The 22,649-nt window shown below is 38.7% G+C and overlaps 1 protein-coding gene across 3 annotated transcripts in view; it reads left to right on the forward strand.

Moving 5' to 3' along the window:
- The window catches only part of ZBTB8A (zinc finger and BTB domain containing 8A), a 60,822-nt gene extending 40,699 nt beyond the window's left edge, over positions 1-20,123 (forward strand). For 2 of the 3 annotated variants that reach the window (XM_065930307.1, XM_065930308.1), the window contains 3 exons: positions 4,959-5,782; positions 9,279-9,448; positions 14,279-20,123. In XM_065930307.1, coding sequence (XP_065786379.1) covers positions 4,960-5,782; positions 9,279-9,448; positions 14,279-14,611 — 1,326 coding nt within the window. In that variant the 5' untranslated portion in view covers position 4,959 and the 3' untranslated portion in view covers positions 14,612-20,123. Of the gene's footprint in view, positions 1-1,640; positions 1,758-4,958; positions 5,783-9,278; positions 9,449-14,278 lie in introns of those variants that run through there. The other variant, XM_065930309.1, reaches the window with a different exon arrangement.
- Positions 20,124-22,649: the final 2,526 nt, after the last annotated feature.

Here is a 22,649-nt window from a genome sequence, read left to right on the forward strand (position 1 = left end):
ACTGAGTAATATTCCATTGTATATTTGTACCATATCTTCTTTATCCATTCCTCTGTCCATGGACATTTAGGTTGCTTCTATGTCTTGGCTATTATAAACAGTGCTGCAATGAACATAGATGTATGTGTATCTTTTGGATCATGTTTATCTGCAGATATATGCCCAGGAGTTGGATTGCAGGGTCATTTGGTAGCTCTATTTTTAGTGTTTTTAGGAACCTTCATACTGTTCTCCATAGTGACTGTACCAATTTACATTCCCACCAACAGTGTAGGAGGGTTCCCTTCTCTCCACAACCTCTCCAGCACTTACTGTTTGTGAATTTTTTGATGATAGCCATTCTGAGTGGCTTAAAGAGATGTCTTGTAGTTTTGATTTCTATTTCTTTAGTAATTAGTGATGTTGAATATCTTTTCATGTGCCTGTTGGCCATCTGTTTGTCTTCTTTAGCTCAGCTAGTAAAGAATTTGCCTTCAATGCAGAAAGTCCAGTTCAATTCCTGGGTTGGGAAGATCTGCTGGAGAAGGGATAGGCTACCCACTCCAGTATTCTTGGGCTTCCCTTGTGCTCAGCTGGTAAAGAATCCTCCTGCAATGCGGGAGACCTGGGTTCAGTCCCTGGGTTGGGAAGATTCTCTGGAGAAGGGAACAGCTACCCACTCCATTATTCTGGCCTGGAGAATTTCATGGACTGGATGTATAGTCCATGGCATCGGAAAGAGTCGGACACTGAGTGACTTTCACTTTCATGTCTTCTTTGGAGAAGAGATGTATACCGGTCTTTTACCCATTTTTTATAGGGCTGTTTGTTTTGATGCTGTTAAGTGTCATAAACTGTAAATTTTGGAGACTAATCCCGTATCAGTCACATCATTTGCAAATATTAATATTTCCTCCCAATTTGTGTGTTGTCTTTTCATTTTGTTCATTGTTTCCTTTGCTGTGCAATAGGTTTTGAGTTTAAGTGGGTCCCACTTGTTTATTTTTGTTTTTATTTCCATTATTCTGGAAGATAGATCAAAAAAGATATTGCCGTGATTTATGTCAGAGAGTGTTCTGCCTATGTTTTCCTCTAGAAGTTTTATATTAAAAGTGTCCAGTCTCACATTTAGGTCTTTAATCCATGGCTATTTTTTAACATGATAACTATGGCATAAGCATAATTTGAGTATTATGCAGCCTGGAGAAAATCTGCACTTTATGAAGGATGATTCCGTGACATCAAGGTTAACTCTAAGGAGGACAAGAAGAAAGCAACTTCTTGAAGACAACACTCAACAAGAAAACCTTGAAGATGCTGACACCCCAGGTCTTTCCAGTGCCCAAATGAAGCTGCATGGTCAACAAATGCCTAAATTGGTATTTATGGCACCAGAATTTATATCAGGTTTTCTTTACCTAGCTTAGGGAAACTTCTTATGCAAAGATGTCCCATTGTTTTTTAAGGATATCCTCATTTTTAAGATTTGGGGATTCTGATTCTTCAAGTGGTTCCTCTTACTAACAAATGACCAATATTTGTTAAATGTTTATTTGTATGTACCAAAAAGTATTTAAAATTCTGCCAATTTCACTTCATATCAGTTACTTCTACCTATTACTCAGTCCTAACTTGACTACTTATTTATTCATTATTTCAACCAACACATCTTGACCACCTACCATATGCAGTTTGGAGGCTATTGATTATAGGTGACAGACTGAAGCGGTATCTGCAGTAGTGGACAGAAGTGGTAGGATTTTGGATTTATTTTGAAGGTAAAGCTGACAACACAGAATCAAAGATGACTCTTAATGCTTTGGGTCTAAATAAGTGGGATGAAGTTACCATTTTCTGGGATGGATAAGACCGTAGAAAAGGCAGGTTTAAGATGAGGATGAATGAAGAGTATGGTTTTGGATATGTTGAGCTCAGGATGCCTATTAAATATCTAAGTGGTGATGCACATAAATATATAAGTCTGGGGCTCAGGGAAGAGGTTGGGGCTAGATGTATAAATTTGTGAGTTGTAAGCTCAAAGATGGTATTTAAAACTATGAGCCTGGATGAGATCACGTAGGGAATGATATAAGTAGAGGAAAGGTCTGAGCCTGAGGCCAAGGACATTCCAGCTATAGAGGAGAAAAAATTTTCCTTGACCTTCTTCCTCGCCTCTATCTGAAAATTAAAGTGACAGATTAGCAGGAGAAATGTATACGAATTTACTCAAAGTAAGTTTTACATGACACAGGAGGCTTCATAAGGAAATGAAGACCCAAAGAGACAGATCTGTGTGTTTTTTGCTAGGCTTGATGAAGCGTGGACAGTCATGGGAAAGAATGTGGTAGATAAGGAGTAAGAGGTAAACTCAGTGAACTGGGACACTCAGTATAGCCTGTTTGTTCAGATTCTTCTCAGCATCCCTTCATTTCCTGAGATAAAGAGGCTCCTTTCCTCTGAGTCTAGGGAGGACACCTCTCACCTGGGATTTGTGATCTGATGCAGCAGAGAAGGGAGGGGATGTCAGAGTGACCTTCCTGCTTCTGCGTATTTACTCAGACTCCTTCAGTTCATAATGTTCACTGCCAAGGTGCCATATTTGGGGGTAGCATGTCCTGAATCGCATAGCACTTAGAGATTAGACAAGGAAGAACCAGGAGAGGAGACTGAGAAGTGGGCAATAGGAGAAGAACCATGAAGGAGTGGTATCCTGGCAGCCAAGTAAGTGAAACAAGGGTTTCAGGTTGAAAAGAATGACCCACTGTTGTCAGTGAAACGAGGACAAAGAAGTGACCGTTGGATCTGACAACATGCAAGTTACTAATAATGATCTTTCCAAATGGGTCTTGATGGATGGGCATGAAAACCTGATGAGAATAGAAGTGAAGCTAGCAAATGAAAAAAAACCTAGACAAAAACTCTTTCTATGCATTTTGTGTAAGGCAAGCAGAGAAATGGAGTAGCAACCAGAAATAGATGTGAAGTCAGTGAGAGTTTTATTATGTTTTTGTAGTTTTTTATTTGGCTGTACTGGATCTTCACTGCTTTATGTGAACTTTCTGTAGCAGCGACTAGTGGAGTCTACTCTTGGCCGCGCACGGCTTCTTGTTGTGGCGGCTTCTCTTGTTGCGGAGCCCTAGAGCACGGTGGCTCAGTAGTGATGCACGGGTACAGTTGCTCCAAAGCATGTGAAATCTTCCTGGTCCTGGAATCAAACTTGCATTGGCAGGCGGATTCTTAACCACTGGACCATCAAGGAAGTCCCATCAAGGGAAGTTTTTATGGTAGGAGATATTAGACATCATGGTGGTACAACATTGGAAATGAGCCAGCCACACTATATAGAGAATGACTTTGAGTTCAGTTTAAGCAGAGCTTATTTTCCACCTGGTTCAGTATCCTTGCCTGGAGAACTCTGTGGACAGAGGAACCTGGCGGGCTACAGTCCATGGGGTCCCAAAGAGTCAGACATGACTGAGTGACTAACACTTTTACTTTTTTCGGGTTCTGAGAGCTTCCCTCCTAAATAGTTTGGTATTTGCTTCTGCAAGGTGTCCCCACGGACACACCAGCCCGAGACTCATTCTCATGTTAATTTTTCAGCTTGAGGTTTTCCACACCAAGCAAGCAAAATAAATTTGGACTCCAAAACTTCACAAAGCACAACCTTGGGTTTGATATCTCACCTAGGGACTTTTTTTCCCTCAGCCAAGGCCCTACAAAGACAAACTTTCTTTGCCTTTTCTCTGGACTTAGGGGCAAAGTTTACTATTCCATTTTCAATAACCCTTAGAGGGTTCCAATTTCTGTTACTGATAAAAACCAGAGCCCATGTTGCTGCCCCAGCAACTCAGCCATACCTTTAAAGTTTTGACTGAATTTTAGCCAGCATCTCTAGAGATTTGTGACCAGAAGTTTCAGTACTTTCTAGACCACCATTTTGCTGTAATCAGAAATCATCTCCCTTCATTCTTCACCTGGCTAATTCCTAATTGCCTTTGAGGTCTCAACTTAAATGTGACTTCTCGGAGAGGTATTCCCTAACACACTCCATCCCAATCTAAACTAGTTTATACTTTTATACCAAGAGCACCCTCCTTCTGTCTTAGCACTTGTCATTTATAACTCCACATGAATATTTGTTTAATGCTGATACTCCCTTTAGGTTAAAAACTACATAGAGGCAAGAAAGAAGCCTATTAGTTTACCATATAGCAGAAGGTCTGATTTATAGAAGATGCTCAATCCAGGTTCTGTGACTGAACAAACGATTGTCTAAAAATCAAACAACTAAGAGTAGAATTAACTACCCTTCCCTGGTGGCTCAGCTGGTAAAGAATCTGCCTGCAATGAGGGAGACCTGGGTTCGATCCCTGGATTGGGAACATTCCCCTGGAGAAGAGAACGGCTATCTACTCCAGTATTCTGGCCTGAAGAATTCCATGGACTGTATAGTCCATGGGATCGCAAAGAGTCAGAGGACTTCCCAGGTGGCTCAGTGGTAAAGAATCTGCCTGTTAATGCAAGAGACGCAGGAGATGCCAGTTCCATCCCTGGGTCAGGAAGATCCCCTGGAGAAGGAAATGGCAACCCACTCCAGTATTCTTGCCTGGAAAATCCCATGGACACAGGAACCTGGCGGGCTTCAGTCCATGGAGTCTCAAAGAGTCAGACACAATTGAGCCCTTACGCACAAGAGTAGAGTAGGGACTTCGCTGCCTGTCCATTGGTTAAGACTCTACATTTCCACTGCCAGGGGCACGGGTTCGATCCCTGGTCAGGGAACTAAGTTTCCACATAAAAAGAGTATTACATGGTATCCTGAAACCTATTATCTTCTGTGTCTTGGAGATGATATTCTCTAAGGAGAAAGTATTTTTAATGGAAAAAGGACAGCCGTTTCTGTCATTTCACTTGGCTCGTCTTAGAGAAGCCGTGTTACTCCAGTATTGGTAACCACTGTGTCTTTTCCTCTCTAGAATGGAGATCTCCTCTCATCAGTCTCACCTCCTGCAACAACTGAATGAGCAGCGCAGGCAGGATGTATTTTGTGACTGCAGTATCCTGGTTGAAGGGAAGGTCTTCAAAGCCCATCGAAATGTCTTATTTGCTAGTAGCGGCTACTTTAAAATGCTTCTTTCTCAGAACTCCAAGGAGACAAGTCAGCCAACCACAGCGACATTTCAGGCCTTCTCCCCTGACACTTTTACAGTTATCCTGGACTTTGTCTATTCCGGCAAGCTCTCTCTCACGGGTCAGAATGTCATAGAAGTGATGTCGGCTGCTAGCTTCCTTCAGATGACTGATGTCATCAGTGTATGTAAGACCTTTATTAAATCTTCGTTAGACATTAGTGAGAAAGAAAAGGATCGCTATTTCAGCCTCTCTGATAAAGATGCCAATTCTAATGGTATAGAACGCTCCTCTTTTTATAGCAGTGGCTGGCAAGATGAAAGCAGTTCCCCTCGTTCTCACCTAAGCCCAGATCAAGGAACAGGTATAATAAGCGGGAAATCTTGGAGTAAGTATAATTACCATCCAGCCTCCCAAAGGAATACTCAACAGCCTCTGGCCAAGCATGAACAAAGGAAAGATTCCATTAAAAAGTCCAAACATTTGAGGTTGTCACAGCCTTCTGAAATGGCTCATTATAAGTCAAGCAAACGAGAAGCACGGACATCTGATTCTTCCAGCCACGTTTCCCAGTCTGAAGAACAGGCACAGATGAATGTGGAAATGGACTCTACTCCTGTTAGCTATCAGTATGGTCAAGGATCTGATGTCACGTCAAGAAGTTTTCCAGGTACCCAAAAAGAGAATCAGTCCTCAGTCAGGTTCCAGGACTCCAGTGTAAATCAATCCTATCTCAACATGCCCTTGCTTTTAAGGCAGTTGAACCAAGTGTGTTTTTTTCCCCCTTTTTAAAAGGTCATACTTCTCTAATGAAATCTATACATAAAAGGTAAATTTTTAAAATTAAAATATTGGATAAATCTGGTAAGTCAAAACAATAGAGTTCTGAGGGTCAGAAACCCATGATTTTCCAGACCTGCTTTTCTGTAGATGATTAGATTACTGTTAGATGTTTAAAGCTCTTTTGCAAATGGCTCAGTCCTAACATATATTCGGTTTCTTTTTAAAAGTTTTATATTGTAGTACAGCTGATTAACAATGTTGTGTTAGTCTCAGATGTACAGCAAAGTGATTCAGTTATACACCACACTTTAAATAGTTTATTTTTTTTTTCTGAGTATTCACTCAGGAGGAGTATTTTTATATGGAAAAATTAAATAGAGCAATCATGCATATTGGCAAAGGTTCACAGCCCTAATACCTAAAATAAATTAAATCTGATTTTATTAAGATATAAATGCATAATTTTTAAAAACATAACATTGATACTGTAACTCTGTGTGAAACACCATGAGATATCTCATTTCTATGATAGTAAAATGCAGAGAAATTATGTAGGCTGATAGTTTCAAAGTAGAGAACAAGGATTAGAAATGCATATCATCTAGTCCTCCCAATTAATCAGTTAGCAGATTTGCTTAGTAGTTTGAAAAGTGAAAGTGAAAGTTGCTCAGTTGTGTCCAAGTCTTTGGGATCCCATAGACTATACAGTCCATGGAATTCTCCAGGCCAGAATACTGGAGTGAGTAGCCTTTCCCTTCTCCAAGGGATCTTCCCAACCCAGGGATCCAACCCAGGTCTCCTGCATTGCAGGCAGATTCTTTACCAGCTGAGCTATAAGGAAAGCCCAAGCATACTGGAGTGGGTAGCCTACCCCTTCTCCAGCCGATCATCCCAACCCAGGAATTGAACTGGGGTCTCCTGCATTGCAGGCGGATTCTTTACTAACTGAGCTATCAGAGAAGCCACGCTTAATAGTTTACATGTGAATTTAAAGGAAAATTGTGATAAAATTAAACTGCAGAGCATAATATTTAGAAAAAATTCCAAATATATATATATAGAAGTACAGAGAATAGTATAATTAACCCCTTGCACCTATTATTACCCAGTCCCACTCATGACCAGTCTTGTACCTCTGCCCTTGACTCTTTCCCCTTGTTAATAATTTTTATTGTACATAGGATATTCAGAATACAAACAATTTTTATGTACATTATTTGAAAACAGCATCCACTGTATCTCTGCTCTGCTCTGTTCAGTCATGTCCAACTCTTTGTGACCCTTTGGTTCCACCAGGCTCCTCTGTCCATGGGATTTTTCAGGTAAGAATACTGGAGTGGCTTACCATTTCCTCCTCCAAATCTTCCCCCTTTTAAGTAAATCTCAGACATCATATGCCTTCATCTGTAAATATTTCAGAATGTGTCCCTAAAATATAAACTTAAAAAAACTATAATACCATTATTATCATATGTAAATAAAATTGACAAGTCCTTAATATCACTAAAAGCCAGTCAATATTCACATTTCCCTGGTTGTGATATAAATTTTAGAAAATAATCTTGTTGCAGATAGCATATTTAAAAACAATAGCCACCCCAACTGACTTTTACTAATCACATTTTCCTGTAGGATACTCACATGAAAATACTTAAGATTGTATGATATTGCAAAGCTTATTGAAAATCCGGAGGAGCTCTACCACTGACCAAGGCAAACAGAAATAACAGAGTAAACATGGGAAATCTTCGTCTCATTTTATTTTATTTTTATAATTTTATTTATTTATGATTTGGCTGCACTGGGTCTTAGTTGTGCCTCATAGGATCTAGTTCCTTGACCAGGGACTGAACCCTGGCCCGCTTCATTGGGAGCTTGGAGTCTTAGCCGCTGGACCACCAGGGAAGTCCCCTTTGTCGCATTTTAAAACAGCAAAAAAGTTATCCTTTCTTGGGCTTTGCACTTTTATAATTCTAAGTTATTGAAATCTAACTTCAATAATGAACAGTTGAGGGACTCCCTTGGTGGTTCAGTTGCTCAGACTCTGCACTTCCAGTGCAAGGAGCATGAGTTCAATCCCTAGTGGTGGAACTAAGATCCCACATGTCATACAGCACAGCCAAAAAATAAAAACAAATAACAGTAAGAATAATAAATTTAATAATAATAAATTAAAAAAAATAAATGACAGCTGAATTTAACTATTAAATTGGTGATGTTTGCCTCCAACTATAAGTGACATTTTGAATCCATATGAGTTTTAAAACTAAAGGTTAAAATATCCTTGAAACTTTTTCACCTTTGAAAGAAAAGCAGTACAACTGTATGACAAGTAAGAGCAGGGGGGATAAATATGTATAAATAAAATAAGTTACTTAAAAACATAAACAGTGAACACTTTAACTTTTGGAGTGTGTCTACAGTTTTAAAATTGTAAAGAATCCACCTGCTGATGCAGGAGACACAGGCTCGACTGCTGGGGAGGGAAAAATCCCCTGTGCCGGGCCAGCCGGCTAATGAACAGGTCGAGGACACAATCACCAGAGCACTTGAGAAATGAAAGACTAGGAAAGATGGGGTTGAGAGGGACGGAGTCAGCTCGTGACTGATTCCGACAACTTTATTGAGGGGTAACATACATATATATGCTCACAGGACTCACCAAATTTTAGATCAAAGACATGCATACGTGCAGAACTGCAGACACTAGTTTTAGCTCATGAATTTTATCTCAACTCTTTGAGACTAGCAGAGAATGGCACTGGTGTCTTACAATCAGTTAAAGATTCACAGGAGCTTGATAATCTTGTCAGAGTCAGGAGAATGGGCAAATGGTGGCTGCAGCAATTTCCTTGAGGGAGGTGAGAAAGGCCAATTTGCACTTTAATAAATCAGGGGTGGTGGGACAGAGAGAGACCCTTTTGATCTCTCTCAGGGCCGAGAAGGGGCCTGAGCAGTCAGGCCGGCTCCCCGCACCCCTGGAGAAGGAAATGGCAACGCCAACTCCAGTATTCTTGCCTGGAAAATCTTACGGACAGAGAAGCCTGGTGGGCTACAGTCCATGGGGTCGTAAAGAGTCGGACACAATTGAACGATTAAACAAACAACTACCACTTTACTTTTCAAATCTAGTGACTCTAAGACATTAAATAAAAAGATAAATGGGACTGTGTAAATTACCCAGACTTTGTAAATAAATCAGATCCTGAAGTTATAGTTCTGTACTTAGGATAACATCAACAATCTAATCTTTGTAAAATGTCTTCCTTCTCCTTTTTACCAACCTCTGTGAGACTGGACTCGCCAGCCCCTTTTGGATTCTTGACGTTATTAGAATTGTGGTGACGAACTTTCCGGTAATTTGATCAAACTGTCTCTGACAGATGACCTGCCCAGGATGAGGTTCAAGTGTCCATACTGCACACACGTGGTGAAGCGGAAGGCAGACCTCAAGCGCCATCTTCGTTGTCACACTGGAGAAAGACCCTACCCCTGTCAAGCTTGTGGGAAAAGATTTAGCCGGCTCGACCATCTAAGTAGCCATTTTCGAACAGTATGTATAGGTTTTTCATTGTTTCACTTTTAGGAAATAGATGCATTTATCTGCCTTAGGATAATGGAGTTTGCTAGGAAAATCTTTTCATATAACTCTACAATATTTTTTTAAATTTCCAATTTAATGTTTTTACTTTGCACGTAATGCATTATCTTATTTGTTGATTTTATTTCTTGGCTGCTCAGGATCTTTGTTGCTGCATGAAGGCTTTCGCTAGTTGGGGCAATCAGGGGCTCCTCTCTAGTTGTGGTGTGCTGGCTTCTTATTGTGGTGGCTTCTCTTGTGGAACACGGGCTCTAGAGGACAGGCTTCAGTAGTTGTGGCGCACAGGCTTAGTTGACCCCCAATATGTGGGATCTTCTTGGACCAGGGATTGAACCCCTGTCCCCTTCATTGGCAGGGGTATCCTTAACCACTGGACCACCAGGGAAGTCCCTATATATTTTTAAAAACAGATTTTTTTAGTCTCCTTTGAAACCTTGAAGTAAGGAATGTTCTTTTTTTTTAAAGCTCTTATTTATTTTTGGCTGCGCTGAATCTTCGTTGCTGCGAGCAGACTTTGTCTAGTTGTGAGAGGGGGCTACGTTTGTTACGGTGTGTGGGGCTCTACTTGCGGTGGCTTCTCTTGTTGTGGAGCAGGGGCTCTAGAGCACAGATTCAGTAGTTGTGCACAGGCCTAGTCACCCCCTGGCATGTGGAATCTTCCTGGACTAGGAACTGAACCTGTGTCCCCTGCATTGGTAGGCAGACTCTGGACATTGGACCACCAGGAAAGTCCAAGCGACATTCTTTTGAATATCCATCTCAATTCACTTAAAATCTAACGTGTTTTTATATGCCAGTCATTTCAGTGCCGAAGATAATGTAAATTATAAAAATGTGTAGGTCAGAATCACTGCTGCAGATACTCAGTGTCCACTAGTGATTCATGAATCCTTGTCTGGTAGGCTGTCAGTCTGGTTTCTGCTGACTGACGTCCACACTACACCCTCTTCGTCATGCCTCTCCAGTTTCTCTAGTCTCCTCAAGGAAGGGAATAAGAAGGATTAGAGAGCGACTCTCAATCAGGGAGTGGGCTGTCAACAATCAGAAAGATCTCAGGGAATTTTCTGTTCAGTGCTTTGGTGGTTTAATAAGGTAGTGACATAGGATTTATTCTGCTGTTCATCTTGCAGCAAGAATTTTTTACAAAATCTGTGAAGTATTACTCATACTTTTATTCCACTTATACAAACTCCTTTTAATTTTGAAGGGCATTGGATCACTTGGTGCATTACTTTATAGTTATTTATTCAACAAATATATATTGAGCATACTGTGGGCCAGACCCTTTTCTACATGCTAGGTATACGGCAGTGAGCAAAACAAACTCTGCCTTCCTTAATTTCTGAAGCTAAATTTTTTAAAATTAAAATAACCTTTTATTATTCCAAAAGCAATAAATATGCATTATAAAAAGCAAGAAAATAAATAGAAGTAAGAATAAGAAAATAAAAATATCATATTTACCACCTAGATAGTACCATTCTTAACACTTTATCATGAGGCTTCCCTGGTGGTTCAGTGGTAAAGAATGTGCCTGAGACACGGGTTTGATCCCTGGTCTGGGAATGTTACTGAGCCAGTTGTTTTACAAAACATCCTACATCTGGGTTTCTCTGCTTGCTTCTACATGGTGTCATTTAGCTTGTCCTTCTATCCCCTCTGCATTTTCCAAAAACTAGACATTTAGTCTAAAGGCTTAATGAATTCAAGTAAAATACTTTCATCAAGGAAGAAATTGTGTATTTCTTGTTGTATCACCTTAGGAGGGGCTTCCCTGGTAGCTGAGCTGGTAAAGAATCCACCTGCAATGCAGGAGACTCTGTTTTTGATCCCTGGGTTGGGAAGATCCCCTGGAGGAAGGCATTGCAACCCACTCCAGTATTCTTGCCTGGAGAAGCCCCATGGACAAGAGAAGCCTGGTGGGCTCCAGTCCGTGGGGTCGCTGTGAGTCAGAAATGACTGAGCAGCTAAGCACAGCACATCAGGAGACACAGAATATCTGGTGGGCCCATCATTCGTGTTACGATTGATCTCTGGATTAGGGTGATGATACCATTGCATTATAATTAGAAAAAGAATCTCTGTGGAACTATTTTGGTATTATATGACTATTTCCCCATCAATATTAATTTAATAATATTAATACCAATTGGTAATCTCTGTCCAAATTATTAATTTTACTTGGAGTTGTGAAATGATTTACTGATTTTATCCTTCCTTCTGTATTACTAGCTGGAATTCTATAAAGTAAAGCTTTCCTTCATCACCTGGGGCTATTTGGTTACTTTGAAATAGGGTTCCTACGGGAAAAGCAATATAAATGTTTATTTCCCTTTAATTAGCAATTTTCAGAGTAAGGAGTTGATTTAATAGTAGGCTCAAATGATATATGAGTTTCTTCTGGCTTTATTTTTTTTTTAATAACATACGGTCTCATGAATTTTCATTGATTTATTGTGTTTGGATCCATAACAGTTATTCTTTTTGATACTCAGATTTTCAAATATGTGCAGTGGGGACCCTTGCAGCTGGCTTACAACCCATTAAATTTTCAAAGTGTCTTCGTTTTCTGGCTTTAAAAGAGCCCTAGGCCCGTCTTGTACTTCCCCAGACACAAAACTGGAATCAGCCTTTTCTCAAAGGAGCTGTGGTACATTTCAGTGGGGGATGAAATTAGAAACCAACATTTGAACACCCGGGGCACTCACTGTTATTAGGGCATTCTTTTTATATTCTTTCTGAGCTGATGGTGGTTTAGTCGCTAAGTCATGTCCGACTCTTACAACTCCATGAACTGTAGCCCACCAGGCTCCTCTATCTGTGGGATTCTCTAGGCGAGAATACTAGAGTGGATTGCCATTTCCTTCTCCAGGGGATCTTCCAGACCCAGGAATCGAACCCAGGTCTTCTGCATGGCAGGCAGATTCTTTACCGACTGAGCTATGAGGGAAGCCCCTTTCTGAGCTAGAAGATGCATAATTTTAAAGTAATGGGTTCATGATAATATTTTCAATTTTAACATTCCAGTGTCTCACTTAATTTCTTTGTCTTCTTAATTGTGTTGGATTTGAAGGGGGATGAACATGAATCTGTGTCAGAACTTTGTAACAAGAACAATGCCTCATATGATAACCATAATACTGCTACTGTCTCAGGAGAAATAAAGATACACTTAAAATTACATACTTTCATGGGGAGGGAGGTGGGAGGGGGCTTCAGGATGGGGAACACATGTAAATCCATGGCTGATTCATGTCTATGTATGGCAAAAACCACTATAATATTGTAAAGTAATTAGCCTCCAACTAATAAAACTAATTGGGGGAAAAAAATTTACATACTTTCAGCATTTACTGAGTAATATGTCAATGGTTAAGCAGAAGATAGTAAGTGTATTGAGTGTTAGTCCCATACATATTCTTAGCTATGTTACCAGACTGCATTAGTTTTCTTGGGTTTTTTGATTACTTTGTATTTGGTGGCCTACTTCATAGCATTCCAACTTTTTCTGAAGGAAGATGCCATAGACATTAATATAGCTTTATATATGTAATATATATATGTAATAACTTTTAGGTTAAAATCTATAATCTACTGCTCTGATAGCTATGGAACAAAGTTAGTTATTACTAACTATAATATATAATTATTCATCAATTATAACCTCTTCCCAGAGCATTTCACACATATTAACTCATTTGGTCCACACAACCTGAAGTGTATCCCTATTGGTAATAAGGGAGCAATTAGGAATGATAATAGACCAATATGTAGCAGAACCACCATCTTGGTTGTTTGTAACTAGTATCCATTCTGGTCATCAGGCTTCTATTCTGTTTGCGTGGTACCCATACCAGAGAAGGCAATGGCACCCCACTCCAGTACTCTTGCCTGGAAAATCCCATGGACGGAGGAGCCTGGTAGGCTGCAGTCCATGGGGTCGCTATGAATCAGACACGACCGAGCGACTTCACTTTCACTTTCACACATTGGAGAAGGAAATGGCAACCCACTCCAGTGTTCTTGCCTGGAGAATCCCAGGGACGGGGGAGCCTGGTGGGCGGCCGTCTATGGGGTCGCACAGAGTCGGACACGACTGAAGTGACTTAGCAGCAGCAGCAGCTTACCTTACCAGTTGTTAAATACTTTGACAGTCACCCTGGAGGCAGGTTTCTGTTTTAACTGACTTGCTTCACTATACATGGTTAGTAAATGACAAGATTAGAAAATGACAGAAGCAGAACTAGTACCTAAGCCTTCCAGTTCCTTGACTAGTCTTCTTTCTACTACCTCTTTCATTAATAAAAGTGGCAATAATCCTTACATCAAAAAATATTCTTTTATAAATTTACATTTGGGACATTATTTTTTCTTCCTCAAGCAAAATAACAAAATAGTTTTTTCTCCTGAATTAAGACTTTTAAAGTCCTTAGAATAGTATATGACAGATATTAAGTGTTTGCAATTATTATTATTCTGGGAATATGTCCCATGTTACCTCAGATATAAAAATACTATTGGATTAAGGGATATGTGAAATTATTAAGTATGTAATATTAACCTGAAAACATAATAAACATTATTTAGAGAAAGCTAGTGTTTGATATTTCTGTGACATTACTTTATTACCAAAACCTGTGACCTTTTTCTAATAAACTAGATGTTAATTTAATATCATTGCTTGACTTTGACATGTTAAATTTATGAACTGGTACTTAGAATATCAAACTATTCTGCTTTTGAAAAATCTTTTTTTTAATCACTATTTAATTCTCTATACAGATTCACCAGGCATGCAAACTTATCTGCAGAAAATGCAAGCGCCATGTGACTGATCTAACAGGCCAAGTGGTACAGGAAGGAACCAGGCGCTATAGACTCTGCAATGAGTGCCTTGCTGAAGTTGGCATAGACAGCCTCCCCATTGATCTGGAAGCTGAACAGCACCTTATGTCCCCATCAGATGGAGATAAGGATTCCAGATGGCACATGGGTGAAGATGAGAACAGATCCTACGTGGAGATAGTCGAGGATGGGTCTGCCGATCTGGTCATACAACAGGTGGATGATAGTGAAGAAGAAGAAGAAAAGGAAATAAAGCCCAACATCAGATAGGTGGAATGTGAACCAACAGAGCCTACAGCTTACACTGACGTTCTTGTGTCACTCTTTCCACAGTCAGAGTCTAATCAACAAGTTATCAGATCAACTTAAAAGTAATGACCCGACACCACTTGCATGCTTTCTGAACAGGCCATTGTATCCATTCTGAACTTTACCGCCCTAAAATCTGTTGCTGCACTAGAAAGAAAGACCTAGCTTGAGGTGACACGCTGGATGAACAATTAATCGTCTTACTTTTATTGTGTTACAGAAATACCTTTTTTTAAAAAATATTGAAAAATCTACTTAGGGAACTTTTTTCAAAGAAAATATTTTCAATAAATTCACCACAACCAAACTTTATATAAAATAATTTCAAAGTGTTTCAAAAATATGTAAACTACCACTATTGAATTTTCACAGGGAACTAGGTCAGAGCACATTTAAGGGTCTGGAAACCTACCTGACTTAACTAATTAGACTTTCTGTTAACTTCGGATCTAAAACGACCTATCATTATTCCATTATCCTAAGTGTTTTAGAATTATGGCAGAAGGCAAGTCTAAAATGTTTGAAGTCGTTCATATTTGAAATTTTTGTCATTAAATTAGAAGTTACTCTTATGTAGTCAGTATTTAAAAAAAAAAAAATGGAAGCTGACCAGAGCTTATATATAGTCATCATTTTTTTAAAGCAGGAACCTAATATTGTCAACGTAGTTTTTGAAGACTGGTCAATATAGCTATCTTCCTCTCTAAAGAAAAAAAGGAAAATGAAAACTGGAGGTTCTTACCAGTTCTTAAGAGTAATTTCCTACATTTATATACTGCTCTATTATTTATAAAGTGCTCTTTCTTGCATTTCCCCACCTATCAGCAAGGTAGATAGCACTGTCTCTGATGTACAAATAAGGAAATTAAGGTCAGAAAGTGTAAGTGGTGGGACCAGAGATTGGACAGGTTTTGATTTTAAATAGTCCTCTTTGAACTGTCTCTCCTTGAATTGTCAAACCTCACCAATCTGCAATAATTATAAAAGAAGCCTATGAGAATGAGAACGTATGAAAGAAGAGGAATTTAATCATCTTCGACAACATATAATACCTTGCACTAGAGCTATTCCAGAAGTGTCGAGCAATGTCCCTACAGTATCTATTGACATGTTTTTATGTTATTTATATGTAAAATTTATATATAAAACTATTTGAACAAGTTATTCTCCTAAGTTCTTTAAGATCTTTGCTTGTTTATGTAATTTTTCAAGACAAACTTTCTACTAGGATACAAAATGAAGTTTTAACTCCTCCCCTATATGAATTATAAAACATTCCAAAATTACAGTCAAAGTGAAGAAGCATTATTTTAGTTGTAAAGATTAAATACTAGAAGTAAAGAACTATCCTTCATAAAAGTCTTGGCAAGTTATCCCAATTAAGCTTGTTTTAATTTAATTTTGATAGAGGCTCCATGTATTACTCTGTATTTTTAACTGCCATGACATACCTCAAGATAGTTTTTATGTTATTATTTTCTCTTATTCTTTAATTAACGATTGTCCTTAATACCAATTTGCGGGCTAAAGTGGTTAATTTCTTTCATTTTTTTTATTAATAGGTGATAACCACTTTGTTTTATGGTACTTAATTCTGATTTTTTTCAAGATTCTCCTGATGGTAAATTTCCAGTTGCTTCAAGACTGGATAGTGTGCATTGCATTTTTTATCTCCCAATATGACCATTCCTGAATCAGGAGTCTTAACAATTAAACTGTTATAAATGAGAGAGGGAACATAAGTATAATATGATTCTGAACCATTGGAGCCAATAAGAAAAATGACAGATTTGAGCTTTATTTATAGAAATGAAGTCATGCTTGCATGTGTATACTTTAACGCACTTTAGTCTATGACCTAAATGTTCTTTAATGCTACTATCTTCTGCATGCAAACATCAGCATGAATGTCAGCAAAGTCCACTGAACAAAGTGCCACCAGCACTTGTAGAGCCTTATCAGAGATATGCTTTCTCATAATTGTTTATAACAAGCATCGAGCAACCCCACAAAACAGCTATCAGATTCACCAGACTAGCACATCTGTTCTGTTATTTTAGTATATGAAAGAACATTTGTGACATGTTTGTAAGTTGTAAATAATAGCTACAGTATCACATCATATTTATCTAAGACTTTAGAGACCAATTCTTTTCTAGAGTGAAACTGTCGATTAATGGTTTCTAAGAAAACTGAATTCTTTGGCTCTTAAATGTGGGAAAATGTTACATAGGGGTATAATCTGTTAATATAAACTTTATTTATGCCAAGATTTTTTTTAACATTAGGAAAATAATGGAAGTTGGTTAGACCAAAGTTTGCTGTTATAAGAATGCTGTTTGTCAGCTTCTGAATACCCTTGTAAGTCTGTCTATGGTCCTCAAGAGTATCTGATTGATGGGATGAAGTTTTGCAAAAATGAAGCAGCACTGCAGTCATGCCTAGTGTCTGGACAAAGCAAAATATACTAGGTCGGTGGTTTAAAAGGGTTTTTTTTTAACTCAAGAAACCCTTTTTTCAAGTAAATTTTTTCATAGAGAAGTTCAGCATTTAAAGGAAACTAATAACAAAGCTGCTCTGGTTAAAGCTCCTTGCAAGCCTTTCCCCACACACTTGTGCAGAGCTCAGGAGTCCAACACTGAAAACCTTGGACTGGATCACTTTTTAAATTCCCTTTGGCATTACAGTCTCACTTTATTATTCCTGCTACTCCCGGCAGTTATAAGCTGGTAACCATAGAATCTCTTAGAGCAGCAAATCACATCTTTACAAGGTTTCTTCTATAGTTATCACATCTTAAGACCTTTTTCAGAACAAATTTTTCAATATTGTATGTTTGAGTGATGAAATCAGACATGGTTACTGCTTTTATGTGGCCAAGTTACCACTTAATGGATAAAAAGTTTAGTGTTTCAGTTACTTATGAGCTCAGAACTCAACTCATTAAAGTTATTTTGCCAAGTCTTGCTAAGATGTATTGAAATTTCCATGCGTACTAGTTATATGTATTTGGAGTCCTAAACTTGATACTATGGGAAAAAATCACTAAAAAAAATATAGCATAAGATGTCTTTAACTGGGAAGCTTGATATTAGTAGGTACTGGAGGACCAAACTTTATAAATGGAAAGTTGTATGTTATTTTATATTAGAGTGGATCAGTATTACTATTTATCATTTATATAGCATTTTATATTTGCAAAGTATTTAATAATTTTTATGTTATTCTTTAAGTATCTATGAAATAGGATGTTTATCACATGAAAGGTAAAGAAATTAAGGCACAGAACAATAAAGCAACCTACCTAAGACAACCCAGTGAAACAATGCAGAAATTGGAATTAGAATGATCAGATTTTCTGAACATCCTAGAATAACTTAAATCAACTTAAATCACTGAGGTGTGTTGTGTATTACTCTGTTTTATAAGATGAGTTTATACAAATAACAATTGTTTTAAAGCTGACGTCATTGTATGTGGATAATAAATCCTATACAGAATAAATATCATGTAAAGGATGTGACTTTGGTTACAAGAGTTTCAAAGATAAAAGATTCAGATTGTTACACCAGTGGCATTATTTAGCCAGCTGCTTTATATATTGTAAAGTATAATTAATATTTTATTTTGATACAGGAGTTTCTTAACTATTGACGCTAATTGTGCCATGAAGAGACCAGAAAAATGAAATCCACAGAGAATCTCAAAACTTCATTTTCTAACTTGTCAGCCTTCTCCATAAAATATTAGTGCCAACAAAAAGTGAAATATATTAATAAGACAGACAGGAGAAGCCAAAGGACTAACTTTTAAAGGCAAATTTTTAAATTATTTTTGCAGTGGAAAATTTATTTTAGTATATTTTACTTTATTTTGGCCATACTGACCAGCAGCAGAATCTAAACTCCCCAACCAGGGACTGAAACCCGTGCCCCCTGCAGTGGAAGCACTGAGTCCTAACCACTGGACTGCCAAAGTGAAAGGTGAAAGTCATTCAGTTGTCTCCAACTCTTTGGGACCCCATGGACATAGTCTATAGAATTCTCCAGGCCAGAATACTGGAGTGGGTAGCCTTTCCTTTCTCCAAGGAATCTTCCCAACCCAGAGATTGAACCCAGGTCTCCTGCATTGTGGGCAGATTCTTTATCAGCTGAGCCACAAGGGAAGCCCAAGAAAACTGGAGTGGGTAGCCTATCCCTTCTCCAGCGGATCTTCCTGACCCAGGAATCGAACTGAGGTCTCCTGCATTGCAGGTGGTCTCTTAACCAACTGTGTTATCAGGGAAACCCTGGACTGTCAAGGAATTCCCCAAAGGCAAAACATTTTGAAATGTACTTACTTAAAAGCATGATAAACACTTTTCCTCATCTCTTTTTGTTTTCTTCACACCAGCAAAAACCATTGCATATTTCATCACTTTTAGATAGGAAGCCAGTAACCAGGGTAATGCCCCTCATGTCTTTACCTTTGAGTTTGATTTGATTATTTGCAAACATTACATTAAAAACAGCTTGTCAAGTATGTCTAAGAGCTGATTATACTTTATTTCACTCTTTCAGATTTCTAAATGCACAGATCCATTATACAGTTTCTTGATTTGCTCATTGGGAAAATCTTTTTAATTCCTTATTGATATTATTAACAACTGTTTAATTCTTTTATTAACTTATTCAGCCCATAAGGGAAAAAATTTTTACCTAGATCAGTAGTTCTCAATCTTGACTGCACTTTAGAATCACTTGTGGAGCTTTTAAAAACACAGATGCCCAATTAAAGCAGAATCTCTGGCAGATAGGGCCTGCGTATAAATTTTTTTTTTAATATTCCTAGTGGTTCTTTATGTGCCAAATAGGTTCCCTAGTCAAAGTTTCCCTTTGTCCCCCCCACCGATAGATGCTAAGGATGGGCAGTAGAACCATTTCACCGTCCAGTCCACTGGTTTTGAACCCTATAATTAATGGGGGAGAATTTAAATATGGATGCTGAGTTCAAGAAAACATTTTTTGTGAAGTTTCAAGATACTGTGCATGTTCCCTTATCTAAAGTTTTTATTAGGATCAAATAATATGCACACTAAATTAGTGGGTAATCTTAAAATAACCCATTTTTACTTTGGGATATATTTGCATTCTTATTTTATTTTCAGTACCTATTGCAGCCTGAGAATTCACACAGTACTTCAGAGTAATAAAAGAACTATATTAGGATTATGTGACTGAAATACTATGTCCTGGAATTTTGCAAGCTTTAATGTTTCTTCACTTTTTATAAAGAAACCAGAATACTCTCCAAGTACTGTGAAACTTAATTGTTACACATTAATATTCCATCAATGAACTGAATTGATCCATTTTTATTCAAGTTAAATGTCATACCAGAGAAATAGACTTGAAAGCAAGATGTCTTATTTAAAGAAGGCTTCAGATTAATTTGGAAACAAAAATAAATGTCTTTGCTTTATTTACTTCAAGTATTGCCATTAAACTTTTTTTTTTAATAACTTGGAATGATTTTTTACTTAGAGCATCATCGTCATTCTCACTGTTGAGGTTATGTTTGCAATTCAAACGAGACGAGTGTATCTGTTAAGTAGTAGTGTGTATTGCAGACGCCACTGCTTAATCCTTTACCAAAAGAAAAAGTTAATCCAATAACGAAGTGGCACTTCCTTGCAGAATTCAAAAAGGTTAAATGCTGAAATAAAAGAGATAGTGTGCCTTTTTTTGCATATTTGAATTGATTTAAAGCTTTTTTTTCCCCTGGGGGGAAAAATTCGCAAGGAATACAGCATTGGAAAACGGAGCCTATAAGCATTGGTAACAGATACTCCAGTATTTGGGGGCCGTGTTAAAAAAAATGAAAGCCCCATGTTTCTCCCTGACCACCAGCAATACTTATTCACGCTCAGACGGATGGCCAGGTGGCTTCATATTCTTATTTTCGGGGAAGACTACACCAGTGAGGGACTGAAGAGTAAGAACCTTTCTTTTCCTTTTCAGTCCTATTTCCCCTACTGGAAAGCTATCAGAGAGTCTGACAGTGAGACTCCCAAAGAGGGCCCCAACCTACTAGACACACCTAGAGCTAGATTCTGGGATAGTGAATAGCAGGATAGTGAATAGAAAATGCTGTATTGTGCGTAGTGGGCACCTGATAAAGAGTCTCAGTTAGCCAGGTCTTTACTAGATCGAATGCCTCTGAGCTAGGCACTTACTGCTCCCAATTTAAAAACAGGAGTAAACTGAAGCTTAAGAACTGACCACAAAGTCATCACAAGTCTAGCCCGCACAGTGGGTTGCCTCAGTTAAGATCAGTTCAGTCATTCAGTCATGTCCGACTCTTTGCGACCCCATGGGCTGCAGCACGCCAGGCCTCCCTGTCCATCACCAGCTCCTGGAGTTTACTCGAACTCATGTCCATAGAGTCAGTGATGCCATTCAACCATCTCATCCTCCGTTGTCCCCTTCTCCTGCCTTCAATCTTTCCCAGCATCAGAGTCTCTTCTAGTGAATCAGTTCTTCACATCAGGTGACCAAAGTATTGGAGTTTCAGCTTCAGCATCAGCCCTTCCAATGAATAGTCAGGACTGATTTCATTTAGGATAGACTGCTTGGGTCTCCTTACAGTCTAAGGGACTCTCAAGAGTCTTCTCCAGCACCACAGTTCAAAAGCATCAATTCCTTGGCGCTCAGCTTTCTTTGTAGTCCAACTCACATCCATACATGACTACTGGAAAAACCATAGCTTTGACAAGACAGACGTTTGTTGGCAAAGTAATGTCTCTGCTTTTTAGTTGTGTCTGACCCTTTGAGACCCCATGGACTGTAGCCTACCAGGCTCTTCAATCCATGGAATTTTCCAGGCAAGAGTACTGGAGTGGACTGCCATTCCCTTCTCCAATGTCTCTGCTTTTTAATATGCTGTCTAGGTTGATCATAGCTTTTCTTCCAAGGAGCAAGTGTCTTTAAATTTCATGGTTGCAGTCTCCATCTGCAGTGATATTGGAGTCCCAAAAATAAAGTCTGTCACTGTTTCCATTGTTTCCCCGTCTATTTGCCATTAAGTGATGGGACCGGATGCCATGATCTTAGTTTTCTGAATGCTGAGTTTTAAGCCAACTTTTTCACTCTCCTCTTTCACTTTCACCAAGAGGCTCTTTAGCTCTTCTTTTTTTTTTTTTTTTTTTTTCCTTTAGCTCTTCTTTGCTTTCTGCCATAAGGATGGTGTCATCTGCATATCTGAGGTCATCGATATTTCTCCTGGCAATCTTGATTCCAGCTTATGCTTCACCCAGTCCAGCATTTCTCATGATGTACTCTGCATTTAAGTTAAATAAGCAGGGTGACAACATGCAGCCTTGACGTACTGCTTTCCCGATTTGGAACCAGTTTGTTGTTCCATGTGCGGTTCTAATTGTTGCTTCTTGACCTGCATAAAGATTTCTCAGGAGGCAGGTCAGGTGGTCTGGTATTCCCATCTCTTGAAGAATTTTCCACAGTTTGTTGTGACCCACCCAGTCAAAGGCTTTAGTAGTCAATGAAGCACAAGTAGATGTATTTCTGGAATATTCTTGCTTTTTCAATAATCCAATGGATGTTGGCAATTTGATCTCTGGTTCCTCTGCCTTTTCTAAGTCCAGCTTGAACATCTGGAAGTTCATGGTTCACATACTGTTGAAGCCTGGCTTGGAGAATTTTGAGCATTACTTTGCTAGCATGTGAGATGAGTGCAGTTGTGCGGTAGTTTGAGCATTCTTTGGCATTGCCTTTCTTTGGGATAGGAATGAAAACTGACCTTTTCCAGTCCTGTGGCCACTGCTGAGTTTTCCAAACTTGCTGACATACTGAGTGCAGCACTTTCACAGCATCATCTTTTAGGATTTGAAATAGCTCAACTGGAATTCCATCACCTCCATTAGCTTTGCTTGTAGTGATGCTTCTTATGGCCCATTTGACTTCGCATTCCAGGATGTCTGGCTCTCAGTGAGTGATCACACCAT

The sequence above is a fragment of the Muntiacus reevesi genome, chromosome 3 (genome assembly GCF_963930625.1).
Source record: "Muntiacus reevesi chromosome 3, mMunRee1.1, whole genome shotgun sequence".
NCBI lineage: Eukaryota > Metazoa > Chordata > Mammalia > Artiodactyla > Cervidae > Muntiacus > Muntiacus reevesi.